This window comes from Opisthocomus hoazin, chromosome 4 (assembly GCF_030867145.1).
Source record: "Opisthocomus hoazin isolate bOpiHoa1 chromosome 4, bOpiHoa1.hap1, whole genome shotgun sequence".
NCBI classification, from domain to species: Eukaryota; Metazoa; Chordata; class Aves; order Opisthocomiformes; family Opisthocomidae; genus Opisthocomus; species Opisthocomus hoazin.
The window spans coordinates 31,473,569-31,492,249 of record NC_134417.1 but is presented as its reverse complement, the minus strand read 5'-3'; the positions used below and the strand labels follow the sequence as shown (position 1 = coordinate 31,492,249).

General features: G+C 38.5%; 1 protein-coding gene across 2 annotated transcripts in view; it reads left to right on the top strand.

Annotated features, from left to right (window-relative positions):
* Positions 1-18,681, top strand: part of NFX1 (nuclear transcription factor, X-box binding 1) — a 74,343-nt gene that overhangs the window by 18,660 nt on the left and 37,002 nt on the right. For both annotated transcript variants that reach the window (XM_075418520.1, XM_075418519.1), the window contains exons 4-11: positions 2,228-2,305; positions 5,658-5,763; positions 12,463-12,534; positions 14,146-14,285; positions 15,348-15,447; positions 15,575-15,792; positions 16,896-16,993; positions 18,430-18,460. In XM_075418520.1, the coding sequence (XP_075274635.1) occupies positions 2,228-2,305; positions 5,658-5,763; positions 12,463-12,534; positions 14,146-14,285; positions 15,348-15,447; positions 15,575-15,792; positions 16,896-16,993; positions 18,430-18,460 (843 nt within the window). The remainder of the gene's footprint in view (positions 1-2,227; positions 2,306-5,657; positions 5,764-12,462; positions 12,535-14,145; positions 14,286-15,347; positions 15,448-15,574; positions 15,793-16,895; positions 16,994-18,429; positions 18,461-18,681) is intronic.

Genomic DNA, 18,681 nt, shown 5'->3' with positions numbered 1-18,681 from the left:
TCCAGGGATGGGGCCTCCACTACCTCTCTGGACAACCCATTCCAGTGTTTCACCACCCTCACTGTAAAAAATTTCTTCCTTATATCTAGTCTGAATCTGCTTTCTTTTAGTTGAAGACCATTACCCCTTGTCCTATTGCAACAGGCCCTGCTAGAAAGTTTGTCCTTTCTGATAAGCTCTCTTTAAGTATTGAAAGGCTGTAATAAGGTCTCCATGGAGCCTTCTCTTCTGCAGGCTGAACAGCCGCAACCCTCTCAGCCTTTCCTCATAGGAGAGGTGTTCCAGCCCTCGGATTGTTTTTGTGACCCTCCTCTGGACCTTCTCCAAAGGTCCACGTCTTTCCTATGCTGAGGAGTCCAGACCTGGATGCAGTACTCCAGGTTTGGTCTCACCAGAGCGGAGTACAGGGGCAGAATCGCCTCCATCAACGTGCTGGCCACACTTCTCTTGATGCAGCCCAGGATACAGTTGGCTTTCTGGGCTACGAGTGTACATTGTTGTCTCATGACCAACTTTTCATCCACCAGTACCCTAGGTTCTGCTTGGCCGGGCTGCCCTCAATCCCTTCATCTCCCAGCCTGTATTGATATTGAGGGTTGCCCCGACCCAGGTGCAGGACCTTGCACTTTGCCTTGTTGAGCCTCATGAGGGTCACACAGGCCCACTTCTCGAGCTTGTCCAGGTCCCTCTGGATGCCATCCTGTCCTTCTGGTGTGTCAACTGCACCACTCAGCTTGCTGTCGTCTGCAGACTTGCTGAGGGTGCACTCGATCTCAATGTGTATGTCATTGATGAAGATAGTAAACAGTACTGCTCCCATTACAGACCCCTGAGGGACACCACTTGTCACTGGTGTCTGTTTGGACATTGAGCTGTTGACCACTACCCTCTGGCTGCGACCTTCCAATGAATTTCTCGTCCACTGAAGAATCTACCCATCATATCCATGTCTCTCTAGTTTAGAGAGAAGGATGTTGTGTGGGACCATGTCAAAGGCCTTACAGAAGTCCAGATAAACAACATCCATAGCTCTTCCCTTGTCCACTGAGGTAGTCACTCCATCATAGAAAGGCCTCTGGGTCAGGCAGCACTTACCCTCAGTGAAGCCGTGCTGGCTGTCTTGTGTCACCTCCCTGTTCTCCATGTGCCGTAGCAGAGCTTCTAGGAGGATCTGTTCCGTGATCCTCCCAGGCACAGAGGTGAGGCTGACAGGTCAGTAGTTCCCGGGGTCCTCCTTTCTACTCTTTTAAAAATGGGATGCAATGTTTTCCTTTTTCCAGTCACCAGGGACTTGACCTGACTGCCATGACTTTTCAAATAACATGGATAGTGGCTTGGCAACTACGTTAGACAATTCTCTCAGGATTCTGGGATGCACCTCATCAGGTCCCACAGACTTACTTATGTTCAGGTTCCTCCGCAAACCTGATCTTCTCTTACAATGGGAGTGACTTTGCTCTCCCAGTCCCTGCCTTGCAGTCCATCCACTTGAGAGGTGCGGGAAGAGAGGTTGCCAGTGAAGACAGAGGCAAAAAAAAGGTTGAGTACCTCAACCTTCATCTTCATGAATGTCACTTTCCTTGCACCTAAAGTTCTTCCTTTACTGCTAACCAACGCCCTCCTGAAATACAGAAGCAACAAAACTACTGTTTAATAAAATACCAGCTTGAAGAATAGTGTCCTAGTCAATAGCTAGGTATTGTCACCTTTTAATTAATTAAAGTAGATTATTCTGGTTTATATATCACTAATTTATTTTGGACATGAAGCAATACTAAAACGGTCTTCTACAAGACATGTAAGCTCATGAGAGGATAATGAAAAGGAAAGCGCAGGTGGTACTTAAGCTGTAGGTAGTTATATTTTTCTCACCAGTTTCCCACACTAACACTTTTTTTCCTCACATCTTTAGATATGGTGAAGATTGTCTGTATTCTAGCAGAATGTCTTATAACAGGGTAAACGGTAATAGAAAAGGTGCAAATTTAAAATTTATTCTTGTCTCTCTGTAAAGTTGGAGTCTGGTCAAATGAAGTACCACTGCTGTGTTTGTCTTGATACTGTATAAAATGCATTTTTATTAACCTGCTTTATCACCACTTCTGAGTAAATGGAAGAACTTAGCAGCTGTGGTAAGAAACAAGAAGAGAGCACTTATTCTAGGTTTGCAAATTAGCTCCTTTATTTACTTCACGTAATTTTTATCTTAATTTTTTTTTATGTGCAGATGGTAATAGTGGTTGGAGATGTCCAGCTTGTCAGAATGCTTCTACGCAAGTTCCTAAAATTTACACTTGTTTCTGTGGTGAGTTTCTTGCTTGCTTATGCAAATGAAAACAATTCTGTGATTTCGATTCTTTTTTTAAATTTGATTTCCGGTATTGCTGCTTGTTTGCCAACATCCCTGTAATTTAACCTTGTTTAAAACTTAAATTGACACTGGAAGGTGATTGCGCAGAGACTCACACATGCGTTGCTTAAAACCTTTAAACAATGAAATATTAAATCATAAGTGATACATGTTTTCATATCACTATGTAAAAATAATGATTTTTTTAGAGTAATGATAGTATTGATCTGCTATCCTACAAGCTTTCTTTCTGTAGGAGGACTGAAATAACCTGCACGTGTTACATCTTTCTTTGTGGCAAGATAGATCAAAATAATACAGAAGTCAAGCATACAATTATCTAAACCTTTAAATTGATTTAGCAATTTTGTCATTTATGTTGATTGGGGACACATGCAGGTTAAATCTTAAATAATATTCAGGCTTTTCAGATCTTTATATAGAAATGTGTTTAATAAGAGGTACATGAAGTGAGTACAACATTGTCTGAGCTGTAAGTATATGACAGAAAGGAAGAAATGAATTATGTTACTTAATTACATACACGCAAATAAATTTTGTTTCGGATTTACACTTCTGAAATTTGTGTTGATTTCATGTAGTTTCCCCTTCCTGTAGTCAGAATCACTGGGAAGTTTCACCTTGCTTTCTACAAAACAGAATATTCTGGAATTGAGACAGGATCTGGGAGTCAGTGAACTTGCCGTAAAGAAACTAGACTTATGCTGTAATAGGTAACAATTTTATCCAAAGTTCTCTTTATCTAAGTGTGTCAGTGAGTCAGTTAAGAACAGTGCAATGCAGGGAAGACAGAGTTTTTGCAGGACGATGTGTGAAATCTTGGAAGTGTAGGGATAATAATTCAGTTAGAAGAAATGTTTTGATTCCAAATGAAAATTACATGTTTAAGACAGGTTGTCCATCTGTTAAATAGGAAAGAAATTCTGCCTAGGCTTAAAGACCATTTCATAGTTTTGGGAGATCTACAGTAGGAACCTCAAGTTGTCCACAGGGTCAATAATAGCAGAGCGCCATGTTGGAACATAAGACTTTAATCTTCTATAGATAACTTTACATTAATGATACGGCATTTGGACATCATCAGTTCCTTATGCATAGTTATCTTCTGTTTTATGCAAAATGCTAACTACGTGTGGAGTGTGGTTAAGTGTGTTTTTTGCCACCGTTCCATGAGGACATTCCTAGTTCATTTTTCTTCTGAATCTTCTAATTTTAAAGATTTTCCTGGGTATTCAACTAGTTTAATTGAAACTCAGGTGAATAAACGCTGTCTGTGGTGTTTATTCATTTTTTCCTAATTTGCTACTTGTAGAATATACGAAGGTGTACTAAAAGAGTTAAAATGGTATAACTATGTCACCAAAAATACATTTTCTTGGTGTCTTTAATGGTTGCAACTCAAGTTTGTGACTTTGGCTCAGCTGCTTCAGTGTTAATTCAATTCCACTCTTACAGAGAGCCAGATTAGGTTTGCATGTGTTAACTATGGCAGTTAACTTTAACCTTGATGATTATCTCATGCACTTACAGCTATGAGATTTGCTAATAGTATATCAGATTAATTAAAACATGATTTCGATGCTGTCATGGTTTAACCTGGCAGCTGGCAACTACTACATGCAGCTACTCACATCACAGAATGGTCGGGGTTGGAAGGGACCTCTGTGGGTCATCTAGTCCAACCCCCCTGCTGAAGCAGGGTCACCCAGAGCAGGCTGCACAGGACCTTGTCCAGGCGATGAATATCTCCAGAGAAGGAGACTCCACAGCCTCCCTGGGAAGCCTGCTCCAAGGCTCCGTCACCCTCAGAGTGAAGAAGTTCTTCCTCATGTTCAGCTGGAAACTTCCTCTGCTTCAGTCTGTGCCCGTTGCCCCTTGTCCTGTCGCTGGGCACCACTGAAAAGAGCCTGGCCCTGTCCTCTTGACACCCACCCTGGAGATATTTATCAGCATTTCTAAGGTCCCCTCTCAGCGTTTTCTTCTTCAGGCTGAACAAGCCCAGCTCCCTCAGCCTCTCCTTGTAGGAGAGATGCTCCAGTCCCCTCCATCCTTGTTGCCCTAACTTGCACCTTTTCCCTCACAGTGAGGCGAGGAGGAGAATGGACAAACGTAAAACTTGTGGATTAAGATAAAGACAATTTAATAAGACAAAAGGAAATACCAATAATAAAGATAATCAATATGCAAAACAATGCTATACACAATACAGTTTTTCTCACCACCAACAACCAGTTGCATAGCCAGTCCCCAAGCAGTGATTGTGGAACCCGTGAGTTTCCCAGAACTCAAGAATTTTGCCAAATGTGCAAATTTCACAGAATTCGCCAAACTCGTGGAAAAAGAATGAACTCACGGAAAGTTTGAACTCCCAGAAAAGAGAGATTTCCTGCCCCTTCACCAGCCCCCATTTATAAACTGAGTATGACATCTGGGTTATGCAGTATTTCCATTGGCCAGCTTGCATTAGCTGTCTGGCTCTGCTCCCTCCCAGCTCCTGCACAGCTGCTCATTGGCTGAATATGGGAAACAGAAAAAAGTCCTTGATTTCTCAGCAACAACTGAAAAAATCATGGTTATCAACATTCGTCTCGTACTAAATTCAAAACACAGCAGCTAGTGGGAAGAAAAATAAGTCTATCTCAGCCAAAATGAGGACAAGTGCTTATCTGAAATACAGAATACTTGAAGCCAGTGTATGGATTTATCACTTTCTGTTCAAGACTTTCTGCTGCATTCGTCGAAAGGTCAACCTTTAATGTTTAGATTTATGTGGAGTCTGCTTCTTTTTGGAGAAGTGACTTTTATAGTTTTCCCAGTCATTTTGTTCTGCCCCTATTGTCTGTCATCTTACCAGCTAGGTCTTGTTTTCTGGGAATGGTGTCTTTTTTTTTTTTTTTCCCTTCTCTATTGAGGCAGCAAGGGCATTTCATGCTTTAATTTTCCTTACCTACTATATACAGCCTGACCAACTAAAGGGGCTTTTAATTTTCTAGTATTTTATGAGTTTAATTTAACGTAATATACCAGCTACCTAAATGCCTGCTGAGAGCATAGAAGGAAAGAACCTTCTGGAGCCTGGTAGTCCCGTAGCCCTTACTTTTAAAGAAGTGAAATACATACCAGCACTGAAAGCTGAGAAAAACAAAAACACACTGCGTCATTTTGTTTTTCAAAGAAGACTACTGCTTGTATGGAAAATACAGCTTGTTCTTTTTGGTGTGATATTTTTCCCAAATTCGGTATTGTATTCAAGGCAATAAATATGTATTTCTTTGACACGGTTTAGGTAAGGTGCACAATCCTGAATGGAATAGAAATGAAATCCCTCATAGCTGTGGGGAACTTTGTGGAAAGAAGAGACAGTGTTTGGACTGTCCACATCTTTGTAACATGTAAGTAAATATTTTGTCATATGAATATTGAAAGAATCTAGAGAAAATTTCTGAAGACTGTATTTGGACATTTTTTGACTGTGGGATACACTTAGAGGTGTGCTTGGTTTATAGCTCTTCTGAAGCCTGGAAGAAGTGGAGGCTGTTTGTGTTTGTATGCCTAAAGTGAGTTCGTATGAGAGAATGAACAGGAGGTCAGCAATAATAGTTCTAGTAACATATCTCTCATATTTAAGGAACTGAACCAGCTGCCTGACTTGGTTTCAAGAACTTTCATTGAAGTAGCGAAATAATAGTGAATAGAAGTAATTTTAATCATGTATCCAGTGGTCCACCAGATGTTTTAGGTGCTGCTTTACCTGTACCAGTGTTTGTAGATCTTAATGTGAGAGCAGTGGTACTTGGTTGAACGGAAGAACTGCTTAATTCTGTCCTTTGTTTCATTTTATTTTCTTTGTCTTCTAAACTGTTAAGGAGAAGAGGGCATTATAGGTATTTATCTATTTGTTAAGACCACTGGGTGGTTGAACCAGAATCCATCACAGAGATCTTAATTGGTATATGTAACTCGGGTTGTTTTTGCTAACATTTATTAGTATAATTCAATGAAGAGTGGCAAGGAAGAGCAGTTCTATTTTCAGTTTTGGGTGATTACCTTTAGATCTTTTTTTAACAGTGTGGTAGTACTATATTGATAAGGTTAACATCATTAGACAAGTTTTTTCAATGTATAAATATGTGTGCTAGTCAAAAAGAAATCATTTGTTGTTCTTAGTGTATCTAGCTTCATTTTCCATGTGTGGAAGTTGGTCCATAATGCCTGTTCATATTTCTGTTTTGAGAAATTTTTAATAGTCAGAAACAGAAGCAGTTATTTCTTCTCTTGGTACACAATCTGAAACCAGTCATTCCAACAAATAGATTGTCATCTTACACTTAATTAATGATCATACTAGATCATCTTCACTGTGGTTTGCACGGTAAAACTGAAACACAGATCAGCTTTTACGGTACACCGGATGTAGCTGATATCCTGACTCGGCAGAACACTGATTCTCTTGCAGGCCAGCTGCTAGTCGACATCTCAGGAGAGGCATGTGTCTGTGGAGTAAGTTTTTGCCCAGTCAGAAATAGGTAGACTCCTTAACTACTTTGAGAACTCACTGACTGCAGTTTGCTACCTGACAAACTTTATAGGTCCTATAGTGCTTGGAAGAAACAGCCATTCTTTTCCTCTCCTTTCCTGTCCCAGTCTACAGTAGAAGCTCAGTCTCTGGCATTCTTTTCTGGGAACTCTTCTGAACAGTGGTGGCAGTGTTGTGCCTATTGCAAGCTATGAATTCATAGTCTCTGGTAGTCTGATATGGATCAAGAACTGTGAAAACTGGGACCTTTCAAATTCCCAATTTGCTACCAGTTAAAGCTGTAGCAAATTTAAAAGTCTTATCATTTAGCTCATTCCACATGAGTAAAACCATGCTGAGATTGTCCAGTCCTGGAAGTAAGGAAGCAGCGAGGGTGCAGATCAAGGTAGTGGATGGTTTTGGTACACTCTGACTTGTGATAGTGATCTGGAGAGGAATGCACTTTCAGCATCAGTTACCCAGTTTTGGACATTCCTCAGTATATGTTGGACACTTCTTCCTCCCATGTGGGAATCTTAGGTATTTATGAGGACGTGCTCTGCCTCCATCTGCTGTGTCAAAAGGCAAGTATAAACCTGGTTCCCTCTTGCTGTGTCAGGAAATGGTGGAGTTAGAGATGTGGAGTTTATTATCTGAATGCATCTTTGGGAGTGTATCTTACCAGCTCTTCCTCACTGGACAACCTCAGCTGATTTAGAGGTCCAGATCATGATCTATATCTGGACAGTTTTTCCTCAAGAGAGTACTCAAAGGTGGACTTGTTGCCATCAGGGCCAGGAGTCTGTTTCATAGTTCTCGCTTGAGTTTAGATGATCTCAGAACTCTTTCTTGCAAGCACTTGTTTCTTTGGATTGTGGGTCTGCTGTGTACCTTTTTCCCCTGCTCCCACAGGTTCCCCTGAGGTGATCAGGTTTGAACCAGAAATGCCATTCTGCTCGCTGAGATCCTAAAAGCTTGTTTTTTTTTCCCCTGCTGGGTCAAACGTTTCATGTCATTGTCAAGACCTTCTACCTCAGCGTGACAGAACGATGAATTCTCTGGAGTAAACTATTCATGCTCTTCTCAAGTCTTTGTGACTTTACTTAATAGTAGGGATGTGTCCATTTTTGTGGGCAGTGGACTGAGTCTGGTGTGGTGTCTGAGTTTTGGTGTGGCATTTTTGATGTTGCTCTTTCTCCAGTTTTTAATCCCAGCTGTTCTGGGAAACCCTTTGCAGCTGAAGTATGTGGGACTCATTTAAAGTCCAGCTCCATCCATTGTCTCCCGGTTGAGCAGACTTCTGTATCTGCAGTCCATGAGCCTCTGACAGAGCTAATCTGGATGAATCCTGTTATGAAGCCTATTCATTGGTAGGACTTGAGTCTGTGTCTTGGGGAACCTGCTTTTTGAGTCATGGGATTCTTGCTTAGTTTTTTATCTTTCTTTGTAGCAATGGCATCGACAAGCAGAGTATGGGAGATTTAGACACTTGTAGCTATCCTCCGCTCTTTGCATCAGAATTATTTATGCAGTGCCTAGCAACAGATTCTGAATTACAGTATTGTTTGAGTTTTCAGAAAGCGCAAACCATGTATCTACACTGCAGCTCTCTGATATGACACTACCGGGATGGTCACCTTTTCTCCTCATATGTGACATCAGAGGAGCATAGTTCTTGTTGCTTTGTATTATGATGCTTGTATTTGCTCCCCATACCGTGGAGAGTACAGGAGGTGTCACAAGTAAGCCATTGTAATAGTTGTTGGTGGTCTGAACTGCAGCCTCCCTGCTGCTGTCTGCCTTCTGTATGCATTGTGTTATGCTATATGGTAGGTTTGTGCGAACGGTTGTCCTCTGTGGAATGAGCAGCTTTGAAGGGTGATGTGAATGGTAATATAATCTTCTGGTGATGCTAGTTGTGCTGTTCCAAGTGCTGCTTAGGTGGTTACATTATTCTTAATGTAACGTGAAGTAGCAAGCTGAAGTGGGTCGAAGTGGATTATCTTTTTTTACCATTAAAATTCAGTAAGCATCAGACTGTTGTGGCTGAGGAGAAAGAATTGGATTTAAAAGTAAGAAAAAAATATTTGTATCCTTTGACATTAATACTTTGCGAAGTGGTTAGTTTTATCAAGAACACATTGAAAATATGGGGATTTCACCCCCGCTGTGTTCCCTGAGTAGGAAATTAGACTTGCAGTTAAATCAGAAGGTGGCAAATTCAGAATGCATCAAATGCATTCTGCTAGATAGGGCATCTGCCTGTGAGAAATTGATGTAAATAAGGAGCAAGATTCAGAAGAGAACAGATCCTGATACGGGTAATGAGGATGTCTAGAGCTCTCGGCATCACATAGATGCTTTTTGAAAAGAATATTAAAGCTCATGCCCTGGTTAAGAGGGATTAGGATGACTGCCAGGTTCAGGCACAGTGTGGTGTATGTGTGGGGGGGTCTAACTGGTCATTGTTTCCTACTTTGGAGTGTTAATGATGGTCTTCCGAGACCTTTGTCTCTAAGCACTGTCTAAAATGATGTAATGAGACATATTCATTCTATATATTTTAAGTTTGAATCAGAGCTATGTTTGCTTAGATTTTGTGACTATGGTGATTATGGCTTTCCAGTTATTAGGCATTTATTTTACACTTGCAAGAAATGTCTGAAATTGGTGTTCAAATTTTAAAAATGAGCTTACAGAGATAGAATTAATCTTCAGCCTGCTGTTCCCTGTAACCACCTTATACTTAGGTGTTGATCCCTGATGCCAGTACCACCAGAACAAATGAATTTCTACTGAAGTGGTATTTTGGTTCCTCATTTATATTTTGGGGTATGGGGGTTTGCTCCCCCTCCACTTTGCCTATGGATTTTTTTAATGGTCGGCCAATTCCCAGCTGTATTTCTGCAATATGACTTTTTTTTTTTCTAATGTTGCTGTCATTGTGTTAATCTTTACATGGTGTAGAGTTTAGCTGGATGCTTGTGTTAAGTGTGGCACTAGCTAGCCCATTTTGGTGAAAATGAGTGAGACTAATTTACACTGTTTTAATAATAAAACTTTAATATTTGATCAGATTTATTTAAATGGGTTAGTAACCACTTATAAAAACAGCTCTCTTGTCAGAGCTGAGGAACAGGCAAGCAGCTGTTCGAAAAGGGAGTGGTTTGCTAGCCTTTTTCTAGTGCGAGCTGTGGCATGTGTAGCACTTCACACAGTGACTTCTCTTCATGTTTGTTTAAATACACTGAAATTAATTTCTCTCTGTTAGGTTCTACATCAAAGAAACATCTAGCTTAACCTTCAAGAAGAGGTTCCTGATAACAAATTTCATGACAAACTTAAACTTCATTTAAGGCTCTGAAGTGCTTCCTGCCAACTGGAAGTATGCAAGACCTTAAGAACATTTGAAAAAGGTCTGACAAAGGCAGTAAATGAGATTTTCTCTCTACTAGTTTAAATTTTAGTGTCTGGTCTTCCTCCTTCATACATCTTTTGTGCTGTGATCTTTCTACAGCAGTTACTGTAAGACAGCCCAAAGAGACTTCCAGTATTTATTAATTTCACTGTCAGGCAAATGGAAGCTTAATTTTTCCTATGTCTAGATGTATCTGTCATCACAACCTTTCTTGTATGCCAGTTCTCTAGAGCAGCAGCAGTAAATTGTGAAAGAAATCCTCCATGCTAATAGTAGATAGTGGAGTTTCAGTAAAAACAAGACTCTGAATTCACTGAAGAGAAGTGAATACAGTCTTCAGCCTGTCTTTTTGAGTTTAGTTTGTAACATTTAAGTAATTTAACTTTTTGCTTAGTCCCTTAAAACAAACTGAAACTCTTAAGGTAGCACATATCTTTGTCATCTAAAGAGGATTTTATGCACTTTCTGTGTGTCTGTTCTGAATGAAATTTGAATTTCTATCTTAACTGTTGTTGTATTGATCAAGTAAATCCTGGAACTGTAGACATACTGTAGCTTCTGCATAAACCAAATTGTACCAGAGACTTTTGCTAAGTAAGTAGCATGCAAGTATATGTACCTGTAGGGATGCATAAAGAATACTTATTTTTAAGTTTGATTTCAAAGGGTTAGTTTTTGCATTACTAGAATTTTTCTGTTCATATTGACAAAATAACACAAGCTTACTTAAAACTGTCTCAGAAACACACATTATTAGCACTTGGAGATGTCTGGAAATTAACTATGTGATACTCTTGTAACAGAAGGAATCTTGCTATAAGACTGCAGTCTACTATTATAGTTATTTATGACTTAAAAATACCCGTGATCAGTATAAATTGCTGTTGTGTGGTGTAGTATCGTCAGAAAGTGTGTGAAGACTGGGCTTATGGAGGCAGTATTAACAATGGTTGAGTGTGACAGTGTGAATATGCCCTAAAACTCACCTGTCAAAGAGGGAGGGTTGTGGTTTCTTTGGTGGCTTGTTTTTTGGTTTTGTTTTTGGTAGTGTTTTTTGATGTTGAATTGGTTTATCATGTGATGGCTTGGCTTTACGTTAGAGCTGGCATAAGTTGGGTGACAGATTAGGCCTTGTTGTCAGCTGGGAGGAGTGGTGGAGGAAGAAGGGAGCCAGACCACTGTTGACAAACTGCTGACATGACTCAGTTATATTGCATATGACAATAGTAACTGGTGTACTAATTGCTACTTGTGTAACGACTGTACTTGGGGAATTTAGTAATTACCATGTAATTGGGTAGTCTGTGTTTATGGGGTTTTTTTTTTGTGTTTGGGATTTTTTTTTCTTTCGGCTGGGACATCAGGGCCGATTAGTCCAGGCCAATAATAATTGCTCCACGTGAGAGTTTCTCTGTTTGCAAAGGAAGGGAACTGGGAGCTGGCTAGGGAAGAGTGCAGACAAGTTACTTAATTTCCACATCTGGGCTTGTCTGTACTCAACAGAGGTATTATATGCAGCTAGGGACCATCTAGTGTTTCTTGAAGTAGGAGGTGAGATCTAATAATCAAGTAAAGGACTGGCATTGATAACAGTCACAGGAAATGGCACTTGATGGTAAGAAAGAAAACTGAGGTAGACTTGCTGCATCTCCCATGCGTTACCTTACAGGAAGAGGAGTAACAGCTCTTACTGGTGGCGTTAGAAATGCTGAGTTCAAAGATAAAGTCACCAGCTCAGAAGAAATGAATGGAGAAGTTTTCTCTAATCCATTTAAGATCACTAAAGAAAGAAATGTATTAATGGTTTGGACATGTGATGTTTGTTTTGAGTGTTATCAGTGGTGAACACAGTTGAGTTGATGCATGTCTGCTGGTGAAATGCAAAGTATGAAATGTGTTAGTAGCATTGTTACTGTTGATTTGACAGCAGCAGGAATAGTGAAATTTTCCTTCAACGTCAGTGACATATGAGACTGTAATAATCTGTATTTTTTTCTTGGGTTAATAATGATTTCATACCCTGCAGGAGTGTAGGTGGCTTATATAATGTTCTGATAATGCAGTGTGAATTGGGTCATGGTGGATTGTTTCTCTGCGAGTGTAGTAAAGCTGAAGTTAACTTTACAGTTTTGTTTGCCTTTTTGACTTATTTTTAAGCCTATGCCATCCAGGACCTTGCCCTTCGTGCCCAGCATTTGTGACAAAAACATGCGAATGTGGACAAACAAGGTGAGAAAGCTTCTATTATACAAACAAAAGATATAAGAATAATATATTAAAATAAAGTTTATATAATATTTTTTTTCCTTATTTATTAGAAGTTTACAGAACAAAGTTTATTCTGAGCTGTAACTTCTGTTTGTGCACTAAAATAATTTGGCGAATTTTGTATTTTTTAAAAATGCAGTTTCTTTTAATCTGTTATGAAAAAATAAAAATAATAATAAAAGAGTTGTCTGTGTTAAAATCATTTTATGGTACATATAGCTGAATTGTCCAAGCAGTCTGAGAGTTGAATAGGATTTCAAAATCAAATCTAGTATTTATTTATTTTATTTTGTAGAAGACACACAGAGGAAGAAGTAGAAAAAGGTGCACGCCTTTTCTGTCTGAATGGAATGTAATGTTGAGTTACTCCATTCCAGAAATAATAATTTCAAAAATAATGTGTACACTTCTGGAAAGCTATACCACTGTCAAGAGAGAAATCTGTAGTATATTCCAGACTTGAAAGCTATCTTTGCATTGCATGCTTGATGCATATAATATCATTGCCAACAACAAGACTGTACTGCCCATACTATCTGTGAGCTCTCATATTCAGTTGTTCTGAATCTTTAGAGTCCCCGTTCGAGCTACCTGGAACTGACTCTGTGTAACAAAGTGTTTGCCTGTGCTCATTTCCAGAACCAAAACAAACAAAAACTGATTTCAGTGTTAGAATTCTTGCTCTAGAAAAAAAGTTTTCATACTTTTACAATTATTTCTGGAAGTTTGCATGTAATACTAAGTGATCTTAGTTTTTGAAAAGAAGGTACAGCTATTTCTGTGGCAGTATTTATAGCTGAAAGCACTCTGTCTCCAGTAGAAAAATTGATTGGTTGCAGATTACTGAATTTTATTTTGCATAGTAAGATCACCTCCTTTTTTTTATTTTAGCTATTCCTTGCATTTAAAAGTTTAATAGATGCAAACAACTTTGATTTATTGTTTTTTTCCCAGGTGCCATCTACTTTCACCAGATTGCTGATTTTTGTGATACTGCATTTAATACTTAAAACTTGCTTCTAAATAGCATTTTTTCATATGTACTTTATTAGCAGCCAAGACATATGATATGGCACCTCTGACTTTAAGATGGAAATGGAAAAAAAGGAGAATTTATTATTTTGTCCCATTTTTTTAACAATTTAATTAAAAGACCCAGCTCTTTCCTTTGACTACTGACTCTCTATTAAGGCCCACATCTTTGTCTTCGTTGTGCTCAGTGGACTTAGGATCGTTTAGGTCTTCAGAAAGATGTCTGTAACAGAAAAATCTGCTCTGCTGGCATGATGCTTAACCATACATTAGGTTCAAGTTATAGTGTCACCTTTTCTTTTTCCATTTATTGAGAGAAAGTTTTGTAGACTCACTATTGTGAGAAGTGTCTGACTTTAGGGTAGTGGGAGAGGGGAAGCAGGGGGAAAAATAGGGGGTTATTTCCTAAAAACGCTTTTATTAGTAAGTTATGCTCCCTGTAAAAGGCTTTAGCACTTTACTGAAAAAGTATATTTCTTTTTAATAAATGCTCTATAGATGTTAAGGTAGCTGATAGACTATGGTGTCATTTCTCTACAGTCATTCAGTTCGCTGTGGCCAGTCAACAAAAATTCGTTGTTCTAATGTATGTGGAAATACTTTAAACTGTGGTAAACACAGCTGTACTCAAGTGTGCCATGCAGGAAAATGTTCACCTTGCCAATTAACAGTACAGCAAGGTAAGTATTGGAATGCCTTATGTATATTCACTCTATCCTACGAAAACAAGAGGGTGAAAAAAAAACAGTACCAAGAGGCAAGTGCTTTATTTTCACTTAAAAAAAAACAAAGTCTATTTCTAGAATATTTAAAAAATGGAAAATATGCTAGCATCACTATATACTTAAATCAGAATAGAAACATGACTAGAAAGAATCCTGCCAAGATGTCGAGCATGTGCCTTAGTAGGACAGGCTGGTGGTGCTGGACTTTGTTAGCTTGAGAAGGCTGGGTAGTGGCCTCTTAGTGGCTAATTGCAGGTAATCAAAAAGAGAGACAGGCTGTGCGTGGAAGGAGGATGAGAGACAATGAGCCTAAGCTGAAATCTTGTAACTAGCTATAAGGAAAAACTCTTTTCTTGGAAATGTGGAGGTTTTGAAGACCTAACCGAATAAAATACTGAGTAACGTGTTGTGATCTCATTGCTGACTCTGCTTTAAGTAAGGGCTTAGACCAGCTGATCCTGAGGAACCTTCTTACCTGAATTGTCCAATGATCCTACTTTTACTACAACTTGGAGACTTGATTAAACAGTACATGAAAGAAGAATAGAAAGAGGTATAGGAAAGCACATTTGAACAAGATCCTTGTGGTTTCTGTTAAGATTTTCTAAGCTTGGTCTTGAATGGAAGTTAAATTGTCCAAGTGTTTGTGCCAATATACAAATACATTTTTTTTGAACAGTTTAAATAGAAAATTGCAAGTTAATATTCTCAACTTTTAAGGTTAGAATTAACTTGTTGTGTATACTGCTTTAATAAGTAAGCTTTTGATGCAGATAGTACTTCCCCTTTAGTTTTTTGTCTCCTTATCAAAACAAATAAAACAGGAATTCCAGCTGCTGTAGGACGGAGAAACCTCTGTTGCTGAAATGAATCTAAAGAAGAGCAACTTCATTATCTTTCTAAAAACTGACTGTAACAATTTTTCACATTTTACCTTTTTACATTTGCTGTAATGCTGGAGGTGTTTTGTCACTGGTACTCTCATGTTGTTTTCTGTGAAATATTGCTTTCTTTCAGTGTGTTACTGTGGAAGCAACTTTAAAGAAGTATTGTGTGGGACGAAGGAAGAATTCTCTGATGGATTTGGGAATTTCTCGTGTCAGAATATATGTGGCAAGTAAGGTCACTATAATTTAGGCTTTTGAAAAGAAAAGATAATTTTATTCACACTCAATGATCACGATACTCTTAGATAAATCCCTTTTTTTGTTTTTTGTTTCTATGGTTTTGTTTTTTTTTCCTAGAAAATTAAATTGTGGGAGGCACAACTGTACACAAGTATGCCATCCTCAGCCTTGCCAGCTCTGTCCACGACTTCCACAAGTAGTGTATCGCTGTCCCTGTGGTCAGACTCCTCTCAGCAAGTTACTGGAACTAGGATGTGTTGAACGTAAAATATGCACAGACCCTATCCCATCGTGTGGAAAAACATGTGGCAAACCTCTTTCTTGTGGTAGCTATGGTAATTAGAACCTTCTGCATCAGAGTATTCAAATTATCTCACTGTTTGAAAAACAAAAACGAAACCTGATCCTGAACTGTTTCATTTCAAGAAGTAAATATTTGATTAGTGATTTTGGGTTTCCATCAAACTGAGTGTAGAAGCCACTGCAGAGCTTGCAGTCTGGCTGTTTGTGCGTAGTGATACCTTAAAATCAGGAAACACTTTTGTCTAGAAAGCACTAATGCTATCTAGCCTTTTAAATTTTGTTTACATGCACCTTTCCTGTATTGGTACATGAATAGAGCTGTAGGAATTCCTGGAGAGCAGTGTGTACTGGTGTCTTTTAAAAGCGCACCAAGATCTGACTTTCTTGTGGAGACTGGTAGAGATAAATGACTTTGTTCAGACGCCTGCAGTAAATACTGATTTCCTGCTACTGAGGGTCATGAAGTAAAAAGTAGCGTTGGGAAGTTGGAGAAATGTGCAGAATCGATTTTACACTTCAGTGAGTGCATCAGGGTAATGCAAGTGTATTTAACGGTGAGATTGTGTGAAGCTTCAGTTCTACAGACTATGTATTTAATCGTAATTTGTTAGACTTCAGAGAGGAGAGAGACTAATGCTGTCAAGATGAGGGCTTCTTATTAATGACTTATCCATTCTGTCAGTCCAAGGGCAAGAGGTAGAAAGGGAATGTGTAATTTAGTTTTTAGTTGATTTTCAGTTAACCTAGTAAGTGAAATGTGAAGGTATGCATAGTAAGTCATTCTTTTGGGCTGAAAAGGAAGAAAAAAATTACTTAAAATTCCTGGCACTTGCATAACATAGTATCACACACCCTTTCTTTTTTTTGTGCATTAATGTAAAAAATATTTAAAATATATGCATTTTCAGTGTTAATTGTAGACCTGAAACTCTAGTCTATAGATTCAGGATTGAAAAGTTGAAAATAATGGCAGTAATTTATGCACATTCAACCTAAAATAGTTAATTTGTTTGGAAACCCAGCTGCACGTAAGCGTAGTATTTTTGAGTAATGATGCTCCTAACAAATATTAAGTTCCAGGTCGTGGATTTTATTTTTGCATTGATTGTTAATCTTTGTCCTTTCATTTTGCTAGAATTCATCCATACATGTGAAAGCCTTTGCCATGAAGGAGACTGTAGACCGTGTTCTCACACATCAAATATTTATTGTAGGTGTGGCTTCAAAAAAAAGGTGGGTGTGTAAAGCTTGACCATGGAAACAGGTAACCTTTGTTGTTTTTTAAAGCTGTGGAGAAAAAGGAGTTGAAGTAGTTGAGGAAAAGAAAGCTGAGAAGTGTCAGAGGTGCCGTGCTCCTTAGTTGCAAAAGCCTCTGTTGTATAGTAACTGATAAATGCTAACTAGATTATACTGTGAAGTGCTACCGTAGGCTACTTACTGTGAAGGTGATTTTTGGAAGTATTTTTGCAGAGTAGTTTACATCAAATTCTGTTTGTTTAAGCTGGCTGCAAAGTCCTGTATTACCCTGCAGTATTTATATAGCACAAAGAATTGTAGTTTTACCAAGAGCAATGTAAACGGAGAGAAGAAAGGTAGCCTAACATGAAAAGCTAACTAAAACTTTATGGTACTAGCTTGTAGATTTGTTGTAGAAGTTTTTGAAGAGAATATGAAGTTTTACTGGTCCCCATTCTTCGTACATTTATATAGTCACCCAGCAGATTCTCAGCAATTGTTATATAATAATGAGTATGTTTTTAAACTAGGCTACTTTCTCTAATCATAGCTTTGAAATCTTTGGCTACTGTCACAGGAGCCTTGATGTCTTCTCTGACCTGTCATATGTAATCTATAAGTTCAGATGGCTTCTAAATATGTAAGACTAAGTACATAGAAAGAATGGAGTCTTTGCCTGAGGTTGGAACAGTTTTCTCCTTCAAGTTTGCTGAAGATAGTTACAGGGTAGAAGGCTTCAAATTATCTCGCATTTTGAGGCCTGAAAAAAGGTAGTAAGGTTTCAGTTTATGCAGCTTCTCAGGCACTAGAAAGCTGCTTCTTGAAAAAGTATGAGTGAACTACAGTGATAATTTAAATGAGTCATGAAAAATGTGATGCTCAGAAATGACAACTCGAATGTAAAGTTGTGATGACGGGAGGTTTAAATGTAGTTGATCAACAATGTTCTTTTCATCACCTTTTGTTTTCATGTTGAGGCCTTGAGGTAAAACTTCTTTGATCATGAGATTTGACTTCACTCTTTTTTCTTTTTTTCTTTAATCAAGTCAGACTTGCAATTTTGGGACGACTGGTCAAAACACATATTTGTGCTCTGTCAGTATTCTCTGGGAGAGCTCTTTTGGTTTCCTCCATGCAAGTTTCTGGTTTCTTAAGACAAAACTGTTTCTGTCACTTCACAGCATTATTTGCTGAATTAAGTAGGGAATACAGAACTATTCATTGATACTGAATCTCTAAGGAAGAAGTATCGTGTTAAAGATTTGAGCATTTTTTTCCCCAGCTTTTGTTTTGCTTTTGTATACAGAACTGTTAAGCATATGAAAACTGAGAGTGCTGCATCTTTCTGTATCATGTGACTAGGTGTTTTCTAGATAAGTATGTTTCAGTTGTTTCATCTGTTTTAACCCCATGGCTCCCTGTTTGTTTCCTAGGAAGTCCCCTGTGCTCTCCTCAGAAATAAAGGTACAATGTTATATTACAGAGATAATGTGAAATTGTTTAAAAATTATATATAGCACATATTAATTTTTGATTGACAAAGTTGGCAAACATCTGATCAGTACTGCTTGTTTTATCCACACTTCTATGCCACGTTGCTAATTTCTTGTGATGCTGCTAATTTTGGGAAGAGGTTTGAAATAAACCTCTTTCATTTCTATTCATCTTTTATGTAATGAAAGACT